Below are 19,902 nucleotides of genomic sequence, written 5' to 3'. Positions count from 1 at the left end.
TTTAACCTTGGGCACTGGGTTTGGCTTGGACGTTCCAGCCTTGCCCTTCTTCTTCCAAGAATTGCCCTTCTTCTTAAAGCAAGGCTTGTTCTGTATAGCCATCACATGGCTGGTACTAGCATTTTTCATGATGTCAGCCTCTGCTATTTTAAGCATGCCACACAGGTCATTCAGACCCTTCTCCGTCCCATGCATATGGTAGTTCGAGATGAAGTTCCCATAGCTAGGCGGAAGAGACAAGAGAATGAAATCAGTGGCCAACTCTCGGCTCAGTGGGAAGCCCAGCTTCTCCAACCGTTGAGTGTAACCGACCATCTTGATTACGTGTGGTCCTACTGCTGCGCCTTCTGCTAGCTTGCTCTCCACAAAGGCCTTAGACACATTGAACCTTTTAGTCCTGGCCTGTGTTTGGAACATGTCTCTAAGCGCCACGATCATATCGTGCGCCTCATGGTTTGTTTCGAACTGCATCTGCAGCTCGGGTTCCTTGCAAACAAGCATAAGGCAGCTTACTTCGAGTTTAGCATCACATGCTTTCTTGTAAGCATTCTTAGTAGCAGCGGGTGCATCATCAGCAGGTTCTTCTGGTAGTGGGTTGTCTAGAACATCTTCCTTTTTCTCAGCCCTGAGAATAATTCTCAGGTTACGGATCCAATCCGAGTAATTTGTTCCATTCAACTTGTCCTTCTCAAGGACCGAACGCAAAGCAAACGGTGTAGTGCTGCTAGGTGCCATTTAATCTACAACAAAAGTAATGCAAAATACACTAAGAAAAACGTATCCATGATAGAGCAAATCACATTAAACTATTTTAACAGAATCTACTCCCACTAAAATCAATATCTCTCTATTGAAACTTAGTGATTTAGGATCCACAACTAACAAGTCTACTAGTGAGCTTTAGCATCACCGCTAGCAAACAAGGTAGATCGGTAAGCAACTTTTGCTAATCATATCACATATGACTCCTGTTGTTGGGTGACATCTCTATGTCTCGGCGCCCAACCTTTATGCCCCAAGGTCTTTAACCGTTACGATGACCTTGTTAAGCAAACCAACTCTTATGCGTGTAAGTGTCCGACACAAACCCGTCTAGTCAAGGAAAACTAGTGGTACCCTAATTTCATAGACCCACCACTAATTGTACAAGACATGGGACGGTGCAAGTTTTAGTTGGGAGGGCATACTAACTTAAACTTTGTGAGGGATCGTTCTACTTCTAACATCACAGCATGCAGAAAGTAAAACATAAACATAATAGCATTCACACAGTTGTGACACAGTATGGCCCGTTTTCATATGGTGATCTCCATCTCCATAGATACTGTTCACCATGGTGATCTCCATCTCCATGTTCCATGTGCACCATCCTCCTGGTGATGAGTCCTCCAAGAACTAGAACATGCTATTACGCCTAATAGCTAGTAATGAATCTAGTAATGAAGATTACATAGTTGCTTGGATCATCACAGATTGGTACGCAGACCATTAAATACAATAAAGTGACAACACATATGGCTCCTGCCGTGTTGCCGTACGCGCGACACGCAGGTCACGAATGAGTTACACACATGCATCACATACACAAGGGGGCCATACTGATCACAAGATACATACAAACATCCTGCAAAACAGAGTTAGGCGTCCTAACGTTCTAAACTTCGGATGCCCGAAACTCCATCTTCCAAGCCGAATTTGGGAAATCTAATTTCACCAAAAACGGCGAAGTGGTTGAATTTCATGTGTAACTTTTTCTGTAGATCAATTTTCATATAAAATTCGCCCCGGTCCGAGATCGTGCCGAAAAGTTACGGCTGATTTACCGAAGCATACGCATACGGCAAAAATCCCGACCCCGGCAGTAGATCCCATCTACTATTGCACATCTAATGCGCCTGGCGTATGACCCTGGATTTCGATTCGACCAATCATATTGATCTTCGCTCACTGCAACTGGATTTACGAGTATCACTTAACTCCGATGGCGGAAACCGACCGGTAGGAGTATGTCGTTACACTACCATTGCAGCAAGGGCACGAAAACAGGACATAGATCAAACGGAAAACTCGCATATCTCCATATGCACACATCCCGAATCCAAAACTAAGCAGCTACGGCTCTGATACCACTGTTGGGATACGAGGTAGGCTACACTAGCGCAATTCAAAAATTCTACCGCGTATATTCAGGAAGAACTGCCATATAAGGATCATGGGATTACCACTCGACGCACTACTGGTGCGGAAGATGTAGATATGCGTCGATGCAGTAAAGACGATCACGTAGTCGTACGTAGTCGATCAACGTAGTCGTACGTAGTCGATCACATCCAGCAGCTCCTCAGCAGCTCGTCCACGTGCAGCAAGATCGCCTCCGGTGCCGCGGCTCGTCGTCGGCTCGTCGTGGCTCGTCGGTGGCTCGTCGGCGGCTCGTCCAAGTGCTGCAAGCGCAACACCTCCAAGGTATCCACACGTGCAGGGAGGAAGCGTCGCAAGCCGGACTGCTAGATCCACGAGTTGCAACAGGCGAGGGCGTGGGAGGCGCGGCAGGTGTGTTTCGCCAAAAAGGTGTAAACCCTAGGGCGCCCCCACCCCTCTATTTATAGAGGTTCCTGACGGGCCTCTGGATCCGAGGCCCATTAGTACTTCTAAACCTAATCCAACTCGGATCAGATCCGAATTGGGCTTCCAGCCCCTTAAGTGTGTGACCCTATGGGTTCGGATACGTATAGATATGGCCCGAGTACTCCTACTCGGCCCAATAGTTGGTAGCGGCCTCTAGCAAGACGTGCCAACTCCTATACGCACACGAAGATCATATCAGACGAACCATCACAACATAATATACATGCTATTTCCTTTGCCTCACGATATTTGGTCTAGCTTCAAGCCGACCGCTCTTTCTCGATCCTGTGATTCGGAATCCCTTTGTAGGTTAACTCTTAACCGTACGTAGCATGGCCATGCATTTTCGGATCCGATCACTCGAGGGGCCCAGAGATATCACTCTCAATCAGAGAGGGGCAAATCCCATCTTGGTTGACCATGTCTCATAGCATGCTTCTTAACAAACCCGAAAGCTACCTTTATAACTACCCTGTTACGGCGTAGCGTTTGATAGCCCCTAAGTAGGTCGATCCACATCTAGAATACATGCGACAATCTTAGGTCTAAGGACAAAGCGTATATGTTATTTAAAGAGAGAACTACTTCTCGTGTTGGGTCAGTCCTAACACATGTCTCTACATGTGTCCACATTATTAGTTCAACATCTCCATATCCATGACTTGTGAAACATAGTCATCAACTAATACATGTGCTAGTCTAATATTCATGTGTGTCCTCACATGAACTCCGACTAGGGACAACTTTAGAATAACCATACAAGTAAAGAGTTTCACATACAATTCACATAATTGCAAATCAATTCAAGTAGCCTTTAATGGATATTCAATGAACACAATATACAAATCATGGATACAAATGGAATATCATCATCTCTATGATTGCCTCTAGGGCATACCTCCAACAAAAACATAGTCATCAACTAATACATGTGCTAGTCTAATATTCATTGTGTGTCCTCACATGAACTCCGACTAGGGACAACTTTAGAATAACCATACAAGTAAAGAGTTTCACATACAATTCACATAATTGCAAATCAATTCAAGTAGCCTTTAATGGATATTCAAGGAACACAATATAAATCATGGATACAAATGGAATATCATCATCTCTATGATTGCCTCTAGGGCATACCTCCAACAAGACGGGATTCTTCGCTAGAGCCACAGCAGACTTGCTTTCCACCTTGAGCTCCACTACTTCAGTGTCCTTGCCAAGGAGATCACCGAGAAGCTGAGAGAGCCAGAGAGCTTGAGTCGAAGCGGAAGAAGCAGCGATGTACTCGGCCTCATAGTTGGACAAGGCCACCACTTGCTACTTGACTGACTGCCAGCTGACGAGGCAATTACCAAGGAAGAAGAGCATCCCCCTCGTGCTCTTGCTGGTATCGATGTCACCAGCGTGGTTGCTGTCACTGTAGCCGATGAAGTGTGCCACCCCGGGACACCTCGAGTAGTGGAGGCCGTAGTCGAGAGTCCCCTCGATGTAGTGGACAATCCTCTTGATGGCCTGCTTGTGCTCCGTCATCGGTCGTTGCATGAACCGACTGACATTGCTGACGAAGAATGCCAAGTCTAGCCGCATGTGGGCAAGGTAGCGAAGGCTCCCCACAAGGCGCCGGTACTGTGTAGCATCCACCTCCTCAGCCATGCTGTCGTGGCTCAGCTTCAGCCTCTCCTCCATTGGAGTGAGAGTCGGGTTGCAGTCGGTGAGCCCACCTAGCTCAATGACGCGCTTGTCATAGGTGGTCTGTCGGAGTGTGATGCCGGAGTCGTCCTGGTGCACCTCGATCCCCAGGTAGAAGGAGAGAGGCCCTAAGTCACTCATCTAGAAGGTGGCCTTTATCCCCTCCTTGAACACTTCCACCTCCTCATCCTTGGTGCCCGTGATCACCAAATCATCGACGTAGATGCCACCAGCAGGGCAAAGCCTCCGTTCCCCGCTGGTAGATGGCCACCTCGTGCAAGCTTTGCTTGAAGCTCATAGTCTTTAGGGTGAAATCTAGCTTGGCATTCCAAGCTCATGGTGCCTGTCACAAGTGGTAGAGGGCCTTGTGTAGGCCCAACACCTTGTCCTCCTTGCCGGGGATGATGAATCCCGGTGGCTGGTGGACGTAGATCTCCTCCTTCAAGTCGCCATTAAGGAATGCTGACTTGACATCCATGTTGTGGATGCACTAGCCCTCCTAGACTACCAGCTTGAGGAGGAGACGCACGGACTCCATTAGTGCAATAGGAGTGAAGGCATTGTCAAATCGACCCCTTCCTATTGCACGAACCCGTGTGCCACCAAGTGAGCCTTGTGCTTGACAATAGCACCATCTTCATCCTTCTTTAGCTTGTACACCCACTTAAGGGTGATCACGTGGTGACCGGGAGGAAGATCAACTAGCTCCCAAGTTCAATTCTTCTCAATAGCTTCCATCTCCAGCTTCATCGTGGCACCATGCCGCGTGTCCCTCAGCCTCAGTGAAAGAGCGAGGCTCACCATCATCGTACGCGAGGTGCAACTCATGCGCCGTGTGCACAACATCATGCGCCGTGTGCACATGCTGTGTCTCTGGGTCAAGGATGCGGTAGGCCTTCACCCCCTCAGTGTAATTGATGAACACCCTGGGGTGCTCCTGTCGTCGAGCTTGCCGACGTGGCTCAGCTCCTTGACATATGTGAGGTAGCCAAAGACGCGGAGGTGGATGACCGCCGGCTTGCGCCCATGCCAAGCCTCATATGGTGTCATACAATCGATATCCTTGGTAGGCGAGCGGTTGAGGATGTGGATGGCTGTCAGCACCGCCTCTCCCTAGAAGATGGCAGGCATCCTCCTCTGCTTGAGGAGGCCCCAGGCCATGTCCACCACCATCTAGTTGCATTGCTCGATGACGCCATTCTACTGCAGGGTGTATGGCGTGGAGTAGTGGTGTTGGATCCCCTTGTGGGTGCAGTATGACGTGAACTTAGCCGCCGTGAGCTCGCCATCCTTGTTAGTGCATAGCACGCACAGCTTGCAGCCGTACTCGTTCTCCGCAATAGCTTGAATGAGCTTGATGGCATCTACAGCAGCTCCCTTGGTGTCGAGGAGGACCACCCACATGTACCGGGAGATGTCGTCGAAGAGTAGTAGGAAGTAGTGTCACCCTCTAGGTGTAGCCGATGTCATCGGCCCGTAGAGGTCACCGTGCATGAGCTCAAGCCACTCCTTGGCTCGCAAGCTCGCCTAGCGAGGGAAAGGGCGTCACTTCTGCTTCATCGTGACGCAGTTGTCGTAGAGCTACTCTAGATGGTCAACGCACGGCATGCCCTGCACCATCTTCTTGGTGCTGAGCCACTTCAGGGCCTCAAAGTGGAGGTGCCCAAAGTGCTCGTGCCATCACCAAGCCTCATCATCACGGTGAGCAGCAAGGTAGAGCGGCTGCGCCACCTCTGCGTAGAGGACGTATAGGCGGTTCCTCCCTCTCTCCACCCTAGGGAGTAGATCCCAAATCCGGAGCACTCCACCGTTGATCTCCACACATGAGCCACTCTTATCTAGCTACCCAAGGCTGATGATCGAGTTTCTCAGCGCGGGGATGTAGAAGACTCTGGAGAGGACTTGGTGCTCGCCAGTCTTGGCAACAAGAACAATGGATCCGATGCCCTTAATGTTCACAGCCGAAGAGCTGCCGAACTTGACGGAGCCGCATATGTTAATGTTCATGTCGGAGAAGTACTCCCTGCGCCTGGTCATGTGGTGCGTGGCACCACTGTCGAAGAACCAGCCGTTGATCTTGTTGTTGCTGGTACGATCGCTGAGGAAGACGCGTGCGCGTGGCTCGTCGAGGTGGAGGAGAGCCATCACGGCTGATGCCACTGGAAGTAGCTCGATGCTCTCGTAAGCCAGGAACAGAGCCGGCTCCTCCTCCTGTACACCCTACGTGATGTGGGCCTGACCGCGCCTTGGCTGGCGACACTCCCTAGCCCAGTGGCCAGTCCTGCCACAGTTGTGGCACGTGTTGTCTCATGCCAGCTTGCACTTGCCAGTAGTGCCACCCTGGGTGCCTTAGCACGCGCCGCCCTCGGCACCTCCTTGTGTCTTGGGCGCCTTGCGTGGCTTGCCGCGTTTGCGGCCGCCAGTCGAGGAAGAAGGCTCCCCCTTCTTCCGTCCCTCTAGCGGGCAAGCCACTGCTCCTTAGTGAGGTGGAGCTTGCTGCCAATGCTGACAGGTCCACGAGACGTTAGCTCCTCACGGTCATCGACCGCCTTGAGTTGCCCCATCAGCTCCTTGATCAACAACGCTGAGAGGTCAAGCAGCGTCTCGATGGAGATAGCGAGCTGCGAGTACTTCTTCGGAATGACTCACAGAAACTTTGCAATGGCTTTCTCCTTGTTGATCTTGTCATCACTATACTGCTCCAGCTGCTGCATCAGGCTAGAGAGGCGGAGGGCGAAGTCGTCGACGTCCTCACTTGGCTTGAAAGCCAAAGGATCCCACTTCTACCAAAACTTTTGCGAGCAAGGTCTTTGCCAACTCGGGCCACAGCGATAGCATCCAAAGCAGCCTTGGCAGTCCTCTTTCCCAAGAGGTTCGCGCCATCTCCATTGGGAGCGTGGCGAGCAACGCCTCGAGCACTTGCCGATCCTCATGGCTATCGACGTCGCCATATTGGACCGTGTCCCACATCTGCTGCACCTGGAGCTTCACCTTCATCACCGAACTCTATTCGATGTAGTTGGTCTTTGTCAACATTGGCCATTGCGTGCTGCCAAAGGACTCCCGGATGATGGTCTTGACGACGCTCGGGGGTGCGGAGTCGAGGCCGGAGTCGTAGTTAGAGTCATGCTTGGTGTCTGTGCCTCAATGCAGGTCCTGGACCCATGAATCCACGTCCGCATTCCACTCCCCTATCGTGTCCTATAGTTTGGGACGGCCGCCCTACGCCCCAGCACCCCTGGCCGGTGCTCCGCGCCTGCCATCCTGCGCTACGTGCCTCATCTCCTCCGCATCACGCTGCGCCATCTTGCGCATTGTCTCTGCCTCCTCGCGCATGCGGTCCGCCTCCAAATACTATTGGGTAGCAGCTACCATTGCCGCCTGTGCCTCCTCGTCGGCGAGGCGAGCTGCCATCGCCTCCTCCTCGGCCACCACCCTACGGCGCCGCGCACTGCTCGTGATTGAGCAGTGGGAGGAGGTACGCAAGGAGGCCTTGCAGCTGGTCAGTAGCGCCGCAGCGTTAGTGGGGCCTGCACCGCCCGCTCCCTGCACGCCGGCGTCGAACGCTCCCGTCGGCCTCCTGGAGCCCGCCATTAGTGGCGAAGTCGAGGAAGCCACCGCCATCTTCCGGGGAAGAAGCCCACTGCCCATGGATAGCCGCTGCCACCACCCGCGTGCCTCCAGCGCGCCGCCGCCGCAGGTCAACACCGCGCTGCCGCTCGATCCGCCCATGGGGAGAGCCACCGGCGCCCGATCTGTTAGAGGTATGCCCTAGAAGCAATCATAGAGATGATGATATTCCTTTGTATCCATGATTTATATTGTGTTCCTTGAATATCCACTAAAGGCTACTTGAATTAGTTTGCAATTATATGAATTGTATGTGAAACTCTTTACTTGTATGGTTATTCTAAAAGTTGTCCCTAGTCAGAGTTCATGTGAGGACACAAATGAATATTAGACTAGCACATGTATTAGTTGATGACAATGTTTCAGAAGTCATGGACATAGAGATGTCAAACTAATAATGTGGGCACATGTAGAGACATGTGCTAGGACTGACCCAACACGAGTTACATAGTTCTCTTTTTACACAATGTGTACGCTTTGTCCTTAGACTTGAGATTGTCTCATGTACTCAAGATGTGAATCGACTTACTTAGAGGATATCAAATGCTACACTGTAACTGTGTAGTTATAAAGGTAGCTTTCGGGTTTGTCAAGAAGCATGCTGTGAGGTATGGTCAGTCAAGATGAAATTTGCCTCTCTCTACTTGAGAGAGATATCTCTGGACCCCTCGAGTGATTGGATCTGGAAATGCGTAGCCATGCTACATGAGGTTAAGAGTTAGCCTAGAAAGGGATTTTGAATCACAGGATCGAGAAAGACAGATCGGCTTGGAGCTAGACCAAATATCGTGAGGCAAAGGGAATAGCATGTACGTGATGTTGTGATGGTTCGTCTGATATAATCTTCGTGTGTGTATAGGAGTTGGCACGTCTTGCTAGAGGCCGCTGCTAACTATTGGCCGAGTAGGAGTACTCACGCCATGTCTATATGTATACGAACCTATAGAGTCACACACTTACGGGGCCGGAAGCCCAATGACGATATGATCCGAATTGGACTAGGTTTAGGAATACTAATGGGCCTCGGACCTAGAGGCCCATCAGGAACTCCTATATATTGAGGGGTGGCGGCGGCTTAGGGTTCCATATCTTTTCGCACGAATAGCAACTACGCCTCCAACGCCCTCGCCTTGTTGCACTCGCGAACCTAGCAGTCCAGCTTGCGACGCTTCCTCCCCGCACGTGTAGATACCTTGGAGGTGTTGCATCTGCAGCACTTGTACGAGCTGCCGCATGAGAGCTTGACGAGCCGACGAGGAGCCTAACGAGCCGGTGAGGATCTTCACAACCGACGCACGAGAAGGACATCGCTGCACCTAGATGAGCTGCTGAGGAGCTGCTGGACATGGAGGTTTCGACCATGCTACCCTGACGCGGTGATCGACTACACTACCCCAACGCGCTTCATCAACTTTCGCAACTACGCGTCTAGTGGTAATCCCGTGATCTATAACAGTAGTATTCCTGGTTTACATGGTAGAAAAATTTTGTTTTGCGCTAACGTAGCCTACCTCGTAACCCTATAGTGGTATCAGAGCCGATGCTGTTTAGTTATAGATTCGGGATGTGTGCATATGGTGATATGCGGTTTTCAGATTGATTTATGATCTGGTTTCGTGATCTTGCTGTAATGGTCGTGTAACGACATACTCCTACTGGTCGGATTTTCACCATCGGAGTTAAGTGATATATGTAATGCCAGTTGCAGCGAGTGAAGATCAATGTGATTGGTCGAATTGAAACCTAGGTTCATACGCCAGACGAATATGATGCGTTAGTCGATTGGATCTACTACTGGATCGGATTATTTACCAAGGTCATGTGTTTCGGTAAAATGGTCATAACTTTTCGGTACAATCTCGGATCGAGGTGAATTTTATATGAAAATTGATCTACAAAAAAAGTTTTTGGCGAAATTAGATTTCCCAAATTTTTTGTGGAAGATAGAGTTTCGGGCCTTTTAAGTATTGACATTAGAACGCCTAACTCTGTTTTGCAGGATTTTGTGATCGGTATTGTAACAACTCTACCTAAATTAAGTTCTTTAAATATAAACCAGCGGTTAATCACTAAGTAAAAGAATTGAAATGACCATTTTAACCCTAAGAAGCTCTTTTTGGAGTTTGAAATAAAACTTGGAATTTTATATGCAAACTTAAAATTCTTCCCAAATAAGAGTTGTAAAACTTTCAATTTCAAACAACTTTTGTTGAAGGCACTTTTACTAATTCGGAGTGGGAGGAAGTCAAAAATAGCAATCAAAACCGGAGTACTAAAGAACCCTATAAACCTCCTAAGTCCTGGAATTCAAGTTTTCCTCTAAACTTGCAAGCTGTTATCTCACAATTTCACATCTAAACTCAAGTCAGGCTCTTGATAAAAGTTGTAGTCCCTCGAGTGTGTTCCAACTTTGTTACACTGACTCAGGTCCAAATCAAGCCAGAACCTGTTCAAAATCTTGGTCAAAGTGGAGCAAAATAGTCAACTCAGCTCCTGAGCCCCACGACGCTAAGTCTGAAAAACTGCTCAGAGTGCACCTCTTGGCGAGGGCGTTCCTCCAAATTTTTGAACTAAATTCAAGAAATACCCTAAATAGAAGTTGAAGTCCTTAGTTTGGAGAGCAACTCCTCTAATAACACTTCTATCTAATTCAACTTGGAAGCTTCCCTAAAGTTGACTCAAACATAGCTAAGTTCCTGAAATTCCACCTCTCCGACCAAAATTGGCTAAGTCTGGATTTCCATATTTTTGGCAAACTTTGGCCCGGGATATCTCCAAATCCTTTCACAATATAAATCAGCACCTTAAACCAAGTTTCAAATACGTCCAGAGTTGAACAAGTTTGTTTAAAAGAGTTTTGGAAGTTGTGTTGCAAAATCTTGAGATAGGATCTCCCAAACGGGCTTACTGCCCGAGGGGGGGGGCGTCGACGCCCGCGCGCCAGAGCACGTTCGCCCACGCGCCGCGCGCCGCGTGGCCGCCAGCCACTGGCAGCTTGCCGGCGCCCTATCACCGGTGAGACAGCGACAGGGCGAGGGCCACGGCGCCCAACCCGCGCCTGCGACAGGACGGGGCGAACGCCGGGCTGGCCAACCGCCGGCCGCGGTCGTGTCCTTTTCCCCCTGCCGTGGCTCTAATCCGCCAACCGCGCTCCGTCCGTCCATCGGAGAAGCCGCCACACCGACGATGTCCCGCGCCTCCGACCGCTCGCCCAACCCCCACGGTAGCCCTCCGCTTCGCCCGCCCGACAGACCGGAAGCGTCAGACACGCATCGCCCAAGGCCAATCACCACCGGAGACCACCCGGAGCTCCGCCTCCTCTGCCCAATGGCGCCACTGGCCAATGTCCACCTCGCCCACACACCCGCCACTCCCGGCCTTATCCTTCCTCCACCGGAGCCCCGCCTCGACCCTCCGCTCCACCACTGCCCTATAAAAGGGTCCCCCTCACCGACAACGCCACCCTTTGCCACCGCCCACAATCGCGCCACCGCTTCCTCGTATGCGCCACCGCTAAGCTTCCGTGGAGCTCACCCCTCCACGCCACCCTGCACTCCGGCGACTTCGCCGCCCGCTTCGCCACCCCTCCGCGCACGTCTCTGAGCAGCCCGTGGCCTCCTTGACACCGTCGGTGCACCGGAATGCCGCCTGCACCGCTGCTAGCCGAGCTCTGTCGCCGCCGCCGCGTTCCGATCCCCATCGACCATCTCCGTTGCCCCAACCCTGCCAAACCGAGCTCAGGTGAGCCCCCGCACCCCCCGGCCACTTGTTTCCCCATCTGTGCCGGCGAATTGCCGGGGATTTCCTCGCCGCCGCCGCGCGCGCCTCGGCGACTACATTGCGTCTTCCCCATTCTTTCCAGGGGCCTAGGCGCAAAACTTAGGGACCTTTACGTAGTTAAACCATAGATCCAGGGGCTAACTTGTAAGCTTGCCACGGCTTTTCTTTTAAATAATAGGCAGATATATAGTTGAACTTTGGAAATGCCCAGTAAATCGTAGAAAAATCATAAAAATGCCAAACCACTTTTGTTGGAATCCTTGCTCTGTCTAGTTCCTAAGAAAAATAAGTTTGCCCACGTTACTATTGTAAATAATATCCTATGCTTTTAATCATGTTGTAGGCCTTTTAAATCCTAATAAATAGAAGAAAAGTGGGAAAAATGTGAAACCAACTCTGTGATGCTTGTTTCTATGTGTAAAAGCTCAAAAAAATGATTAGGGCTCTGGTCTAGCACTTTAAGTCACCATTTTGACTTTAAATTGGGAATCTAAGTATAAATCTTCCTTTTTGCATAAGTTTTGATCCAGAGCTCAGAAAAATATGAAACTAGTTGGGTTAATTTTGTTTTGCTGTGAAGTTTGCAGGAAAAATATAAATTGTTGTGCAAATCAGAAAGGAAAACACCTTCCTTGCTAAGTATGTCTAATTAAAAAGGAAATAGAGTAAATAGTTAACCTTCTCCAAAAAATTATGAAAAATTCACCAAAGCTCCTGTAACATACCCTTAACACACTGGTTAAGTTTCACCCTCTGTTGCACAGTAACTTTGAGGATAGAAAAAGTTAAGCTCATTTTACCTTTAATAATAAAATGCATGTAACTCCTTTTTAAGTCATCCTTTGGCCCCCAAACTTTTACAGTAACCTAGTGATGGCTTAAGTGAGGTGCTGTAATTTTATCAGTGCTTTTAACTACTGTTTGGATATGAAGTCATTTTGGTTAATTAATCAACCTAAAGGAATAAAAGGAAAGCACAAATTCTAATACGATAATTAAGTGGAAATTGAAAGAGGTACATAAAAACATTCAGAAGTGAGTAACTATCCTAATGCACCCAAACCACCCAAACACGACCTTTCACTATCTTTATGCAACTCTAAGTGCAAGAAAACTATATATGTACACAATCGCCATTCAACTCGAACTCAAGTTTAAACCAACCACATTCGTTTGAAGTTGCATGAAAGTTGAACCTCGTCAAAGTGAATGTGGCTGTTGCAACTCCTTGTCTTAAGCCAAGCCTTGTGTCGTTGAATAAATGCGCAAGTCCAACTAAACTTTTGCATGTGCATGTCGTATAGAAGCAGATCTCGCCGACGAAACCTACGAGCTCCACCCGGCACCGGAGGAAGACCCCACTGTGGAGCTTCACCACTTGGAAGGCGAGCCCGAACCGGATCAAGACCCTGAGGACCCGCTAACTCTTCCTGAAGGCAAGCCTCTGTGCATGAATTCCCTGTTTTACTTTTATGCCAATTACAATGCGTATGATTGTGCATTTACATTTGTAGGAGTTGATTGAAACCGTAGATGCATGAACTTAGTACCCTGTTTGAATACTAGTTGCTAAAGTCGAGTAGTTGCAATGCTTAATAGGTTTCGGTAAAAGTCGAGTGATTCCTATCACTCGCGAGTTATAGGAGTTGAATGTTTAGTTATGTTGCAACTATAAGGACGACGGACGGGATCGGGCTTATGTTTGATACTTGGTGGTTTTCCCCGTCTGTCTAAATGAAATTGGACTAAGGTCAAAATGTGTTGGCATTCGTGATCAAGTGTTTGAAAGTACTAATCTCATACCTAGTATGGGATGGGGAAGCCTAGTACGTGATTGAACGGGGTCGTGGCTTATACTCCTGCTATCCTTGGAACGTCGTTCCCATGGTGCATCATGTGGGTGCAGTGGCGGCCACAGTACGGCAGAGGCCGGGATTGTGGAGCATTGCACGCCAAAGGTAGTTTGGCCCTGACACGTGCCTAAGGGATCGATGGGGATGGCTGACAAATGAAGCGACCCTTAGTGGTGCGTGGATGTCGTGAGATTAGGTTCGCCATGCATGGTTAATAAATTCGAATCAATTCATCTGCCTCTCACAGTTTGGGACTACTTGATCACTATTCTGTACTAAGTAACGATGAAACATGACTACGAGATTAAGTTGATGCTTGTTACTTAACTGCTTGGAAATTCTGCTTGTTTAGTATAAGTTGCTAATCTAGACTGGTTAAAGAACGTAGAACTTGAGCTAAAATATTGAAAGTAAGGACCGACTGTAGATGCTTTTGGCAAAGTAACCCCAGAGCCAGAAAGCCTTGCATGTCTAGGTCTTGGTAAAGCTTTTCACTCGATGGGTCAGTCTTGCTGAGTATTAGTTGCTCAGCCTTATTGTGGCTTAATCTTTTTAGGTGATCTCAATAGTTTGGTTGCTGGTACCACTTGGCCTACCCAGCTCCCTTCGAGCTGGACAGTCGAGTGGGATCCCTCCTTGGACGGCGAGGGAAGGGATTTTTGATGTCATGATCGGCCCCGTCGTGATGTCATGTATCAACGTTTAGCTTTTGCTTGTTTTATCCGACTTTTCGAACCTCGCAACATGTTTGAATTTCAGAAACTCTGATGTAATAATTTGTGAGACTAAGTTAATGTGATGGAATGTTGTAATCTATGTGCTACTCACCTTCGTGTGAGCGATGCTTCTCGATCCTATTGATGTGGTTCATCGGATGAAATCCGACGGTCGACCAGGTTGACTTGTTTAAAGTGCATAATCGCGTGTCAGGTGACTTCAATGCATTTTAGTCAGGTTAATTTGGGCGGTTCCGCCACATGTATGGCCCCTGTGTATGTGATGCATGTATGTAACTGATTCGTGACTTGTGTGTCATGCATACGGCAATATGGCTGGAGCCATATGTATTATCACATTAATGTAATTAATGACCTGTGTGTCAATCTGTGATGATCCAAGCAACTATGTAACCTTATTTACTAGTTGATTAGATGTAATATCTTGTATTAGTTCTTGGAGGACTCATCACTAGGAGGATGGCGCACATGGATCATGAAGATGAAGATCATCATGGTGAACAGGTTCTATGGAGATAGAGATCACCACTAGAAATCGGGCCATACTGTGTCACAAATGTGTGAATGCTATTCCTTTGTTTTACTCCTTCATGGTGTGATGTTAGAAGTAGAACAATCCCTCGCAAATTTTAAGTTAGTATGCCCTCCCAACTAAAACTTGCACCGTCCCATGTTTTGTACAATTGGTGGTGGGTCTATGAAATTAGAGTATCACTGGTTTTCCTTGACTAGACGGGTTTGTATCGGATACTCACACGCATAAGGGGTGGTTTGCTTAACAAGATCATCTTAACGATGAAGGACCTTGGGGCATGAAGGTTGGGCGCCGAGACATGGAGATGTTACCCAACAACAAGAGTCATATATGATATGATTAGCAAAGGAGTTGCTTACCGATCTAACTTATCTGCCAGCGGTGATGCTAAATCTCACTAGTAGACTTATTAGCTGTGGATCTTGAATCACTAAGTATCAATAGAGGGATATTGATTTTAGTGGGAGTAGATTCTGTTAAAAGTTTAATGTGATTTACTCTATCATGGATACTTTCGTCTTAGTATTTTGCATTATTATTTGTTGTAGATAAATGGCACCTAGCAACACTACACCGTTTGCTTTACGTTCAATCCTTGAGAAGGATAAGCTGAATGGGACAAACTATATGGATTGGATCCGTAACCTGAGAATTGTTCTCAGGGCTGAGAAAAAGGAAGATGTTCTGGACACCCCATTACCAGAAAAAGTTGCTGATGATGCACCTACTGCCGTTAAGAATGCTTACAAGAAAGCATGTGATGCTAATCTTCAAGTAAGCTGCCTTATGCTTGCTTGCATGGAACCCGAACTGTAGATGCAGTTTGAAACAAATCATGAGGTGTACGATATGATCGTGGCGCTTAGAGACATGTTCTAGACACAGGCTAGGACTGAAAGGTTCAATGTGTCTAAGGCTTTTGTTGAAAGCAAGCTAGCAGAATGTGCAGCAGTAGGGTCACGCGTAATCAAGATGGTTGGTTGCACTCAACGGCCGGAGAAGCTGGGCTTCCCACTGGGCCAAGAGTTGGCCACTGATTTCATTCTTTCGTCTCTTCCGTCTAGCTATGGGAACTTCATCTCGAACTACCATATGTATGGGACGGAGAAGAGTCTGAATGAACTGTGTGGCATGCTTAAAACAACAGAGGCTGATATTAAGAAAAAAGTGCTGGCAGTAGCCATGTGATGGCAATACAGAACAAGCCTAAGCTTTAAGAAGAAGGGCAATTCTTGGAAGAAGAAGGGAAATGCTGTGATCTCTAAGCCAAACCTAGCGCCCAAGGTTAAAGCTGGACCTGCTCCACACAAAGAGTGCTTTTATTGTCACGACTTGGTCACTGGAAGAGAAATTGCAAGCAGTATCTGTCTTCATTGAAGAATGGCGGAAGTAAGAGTACTTCCACCTCAGGTGGGCTTGTTATTAATGTTATAGACAACATATTTCTCGCTGATACAATTATTAATTCTTGGGTATTTGATACCGGATCGGTTGCTCATATTTGCAATTCGATGCTGGGACTAATAAGAAGTAGAAGCGTTGAAAGAGGAGAAGTTGATTTCCGCGTGGGCAATAATGCAAGAGTTGCCTATCAAATAACTCCGATGGGACACCCTTCAGGATGGCCTCCATGGCCATGCGGTCCTCCTACTCGTCGTCCGTGCTGACACTCACGGATTTTCGAAGGCTCGTAGCCTTCATCATCACCTCCCACTCAGTGTAGTTGCTGCGGTGAGGATGGGGTACTGTGCACCGCCGATGTCCGGCATCATGTTCTTTACCATGTACGTCGTCCCGAGATGCTTCGGTGACAGACACGGCCGGTGCCCAATGGAGGCAAGCTGACACCCTCGTCCTCACCCTCTCTCAGCCATCGCCGTCCTGAATCACTCAGAATGCGGCTCTGATGCCACTTGTTGGCAATGGCCAAGGTGAGTTCCCTAAACTCACAGCCACACTCACACACACATATGCTAGAGGTAGAAAAAGGAGATAGAGAACAAAGCACACACACTGAAACAATTGGTGCTGCTAAACTAATGAGCTGCAGCTGCTCTTCTACTTCTTATAGAAACCAAAGTCAAACTAGAGTACATACTAGAATGAGTGCTTCTACCAACTACCTACTACTTAGTACAATACTTGATAGGGCAATGCTTGCCCTTCTACTCATTGCACTGCTGCCATATACGGCAGACAGTAGCAGGCCAAGGAGCTCTACCTGCTCCATTGACTTTTGCAAAAGGAAGAGATTAGCTTAAGAGCTGAGCAATTCATCTAACACTTTCCATTTTCAATGCTCTGGGATGTGAAATTTCTGGTGTTACAAGGGAATATTATTTTCTTTTTGAATATTATTTTCTGGTGTTAGCAAATTCAAAACTCTTATCTGATGATGATTTCATTTTGGGTAATGGAGAGGCTTAGTTTGTTTTACGATGGATGATCATTTCATTTTTACTGACAAAAAAATATGATGATGCGTCCATCTTACTCATACTGGTTCAGTCCATAAGTCAAACTAATTTGATTGTCTTACCTGAGGTGTATCTTGATCGTCAAGATAGCAATAGACGCTCATAGCCTATTTGGGGTACCGATCTCATGTGTTATCTTACCCTTGCAAAGTTGCGATATACAATTATTCTCATGTTTTATCTGAACCTGCTTTCGTTATTGCTTGATTGCTTGAACCAGCCATGTTTCTGGTTTATTGCAGGTAAAGCTTGATGCATATTAAACTTTATTGATTTAAAGGTATGTGATATTTGTTTGGTGATTTCATTATTCCTCATCAGCCATCTAATAGCATCCAGACTCAGACTTGATCTGCATGATTTTCTCTTAGATTGTTTTTCTTGTTTATTACTTTGTGCTCTATCCAGTTCTGTTCAGTCCTGTGACACATGCAATCTTTGAGGCATTTTGTTCTTCTCAGAGGCAAAGTGCTTCATTGAACCTCCAGGACCTGAAGAAAAGGGGGGAGGAGCTGCAAGCAAGGGGAGCAAAATTAAACAGGACGGAGGAGGTATGTTATGCATGCATACTTTTGTTTGTTTAGGACGATTTCCCATGTTTAGATGCGACTGGTTTTTGATTTTGCCTGCAGCCACATATGTGCTGTCCTGTAGCCTGTATGCACAGCCCATGATTTGAGGAAAAATTGTATTTTTTTCCTTCACATAATATGAAATTCAAGAATAAGGATGTTACTGTAAGTAGGAACTTTTTAATTGTTACAGCAACCCTTACTTGATGAGAAACTCTAAACAAATCACGTAGGAACATGTTCTTCAGAGTTTGTATTGTTTTGAGAGTTTTTTCTAGAACAGATCACATGCCTACATTGAACAGATGAGTTTTGAGAGTTTTTTTTTCTGAATGTGTGTTCTTGTTCTAGATTCTCGTTTATATATACCATTGGTATTTACATGTGCCATACTAAAGTTCACACTGATCAGGTGATGCATGGGCACTATTGAATAATATTAGATCTTATCATCTCCATTATCAGAATTTTTTGTATCAGCTACAGTTTTAGCTTTTCCGAAACCGTCAATGTTAAAAATGGTCGCATGTTATAAAAGTGCTATTTATAGTATAGATTAACTTGGATTAATCCTATTCTAATTTGTGAAAATTGGATCTTTACTGTTCTGTAATTTCGGTTACTAAATGTCACAGGAAGGCTAATGATAGCACCAGATGGCAAATGGGATGCACTACCAATGATGTATCTGCAAAGGCATGCCATGAATTTCTTGCAGAACTGGCTGCAACTTGTGTCTAAGTTAATTTGCCATGATGCATTTTGTGAAACCTATCCTGGCCTAATTTGACACTATGTTGTGATGATCCATGAAGATATAGCAAAATAAATTAATAGTTTGACTTGTGGATATAACTTGCTACTTTAATCGTCCTTGTTGTAAGCATCTTTTTGTTGGATAGTTTGGATGTGTGTTACAGATAATGGCTTCTTTTTGTTGGATAGTTTGGATGTGTGTTATTTATTTCTTTTTATTTCAAGCTATTTAATTACCATATTTTTATGAATACTAGGGGTAAACTGTATTTGTTTTAATGATCAGCATTTAAGATACAAAGCATTTCAAAATAATGTTAAAGTAAATCATTAATTGTGAGCAGTTCTGGAAAACCACACAAGTACCTTTTGGTAAGGAAGGACAGGCAATTTGTTTTTTGTCCAATTTCATGATCAGATCTTGAACAATTCATTCGGTCGTTTCTGTGTAATAGACCACTATTAATATTATTTATCTTCAACATGAGTAATGGTCTGTTGTGATCTCTTGGGAAATATGATGTATCTCTGTCCAATAGTTTGCTCTTCTGGGAAACTAATGTAGTGTGACTATTTCAATATATGCCAAAATCTTGCAGTGCCTACATTTATAGGAGCAGTTCGAGTACATGTGTATGCTTCACATTTAGTAGTACTAATTTATGATCACTAGCGCTTCAACATCCAGGATGGATGCTATGGGTATGGAAGCACACTGACTTCAACTTCACAAAAGCGAAGACATGTCCAGGTGGAGATGAGTGATTTTTGTCAGTTAACATTAGCACTTAGCACTGTGGGTTGGCTTGTAAATTATGGTGTATTGGTGAAGCTGGTGTACCTATAATGTTTAATCCAGTATGTATTGCTACTTTGTGTGTAGCATAAAGTTCTTTGCTCCTCTCTGTTCGGGATAATAAAATGTACTTGTGACTTCTTGAGTTCTGCTTGCCCTCGATTTTAAATCTTCAGAGTTAAGAGTAGCTTCTCTTATTGCTCAGCTGCTTAGTAAGAGATATGGACTTTGTGAGACGGGATTATTTGGATGATCTTATAGCACACGCTATCTAAAATTGGTTCAAGTATAGACTCTTACATATGAAATAAAAAAGTTGAACTCATATGATGTGTGGATGCACTGAGTTACTGTCAAATGGTGTGATGAGGTACACATGACTTCCGCTACAGTCAAATGATGCAATGCCTTGTGTTCATCTTGGGTGTAAGTAACTTGGATATTCCTATATG

The 19,902-nt window shown here is 46.5% G+C and overlaps 1 protein-coding gene across 1 annotated transcript; it reads right to left on the bottom strand.

Annotated features, from left to right (window-relative positions):
• Positions 1 to 3,942: 3,942 nt before the first annotated feature.
• Positions 3,943 to 4,455, bottom strand: LOC117864559 (uncharacterized mitochondrial protein AtMg00810-like). The gene has a single exon (XM_034748692.1). It carries the CDS (start codon positions 4,453 to 4,455, stop codon positions 3,943 to 3,945), a length of 513 nt encoding a protein of 170 aa, XP_034604583.1.
• Between the last annotated feature and the right edge of the window lie 15,447 nt (positions 4,456 to 19,902).

The sequence above is a fragment of the Setaria viridis genome, chromosome 7, assembly GCF_005286985.2.
Source record: "Setaria viridis chromosome 7, Setaria_viridis_v4.0, whole genome shotgun sequence".
Classification (NCBI taxonomy): domain Eukaryota; kingdom Viridiplantae; phylum Streptophyta; class Magnoliopsida; order Poales; family Poaceae; genus Setaria; species Setaria viridis.
This window is presented reverse-complemented; position numbering and strand designations above follow the sequence as displayed.

Excerpts from the sequence above, each read along its gene's own strand:
- LOC117864559 (XM_034748692.1), bottom strand. The coding sequence starts at position 4,455 with ATGAGTGACTTAGGGCCTCTCTCCTTCTACCTGGGGATCGAGGTGCAC.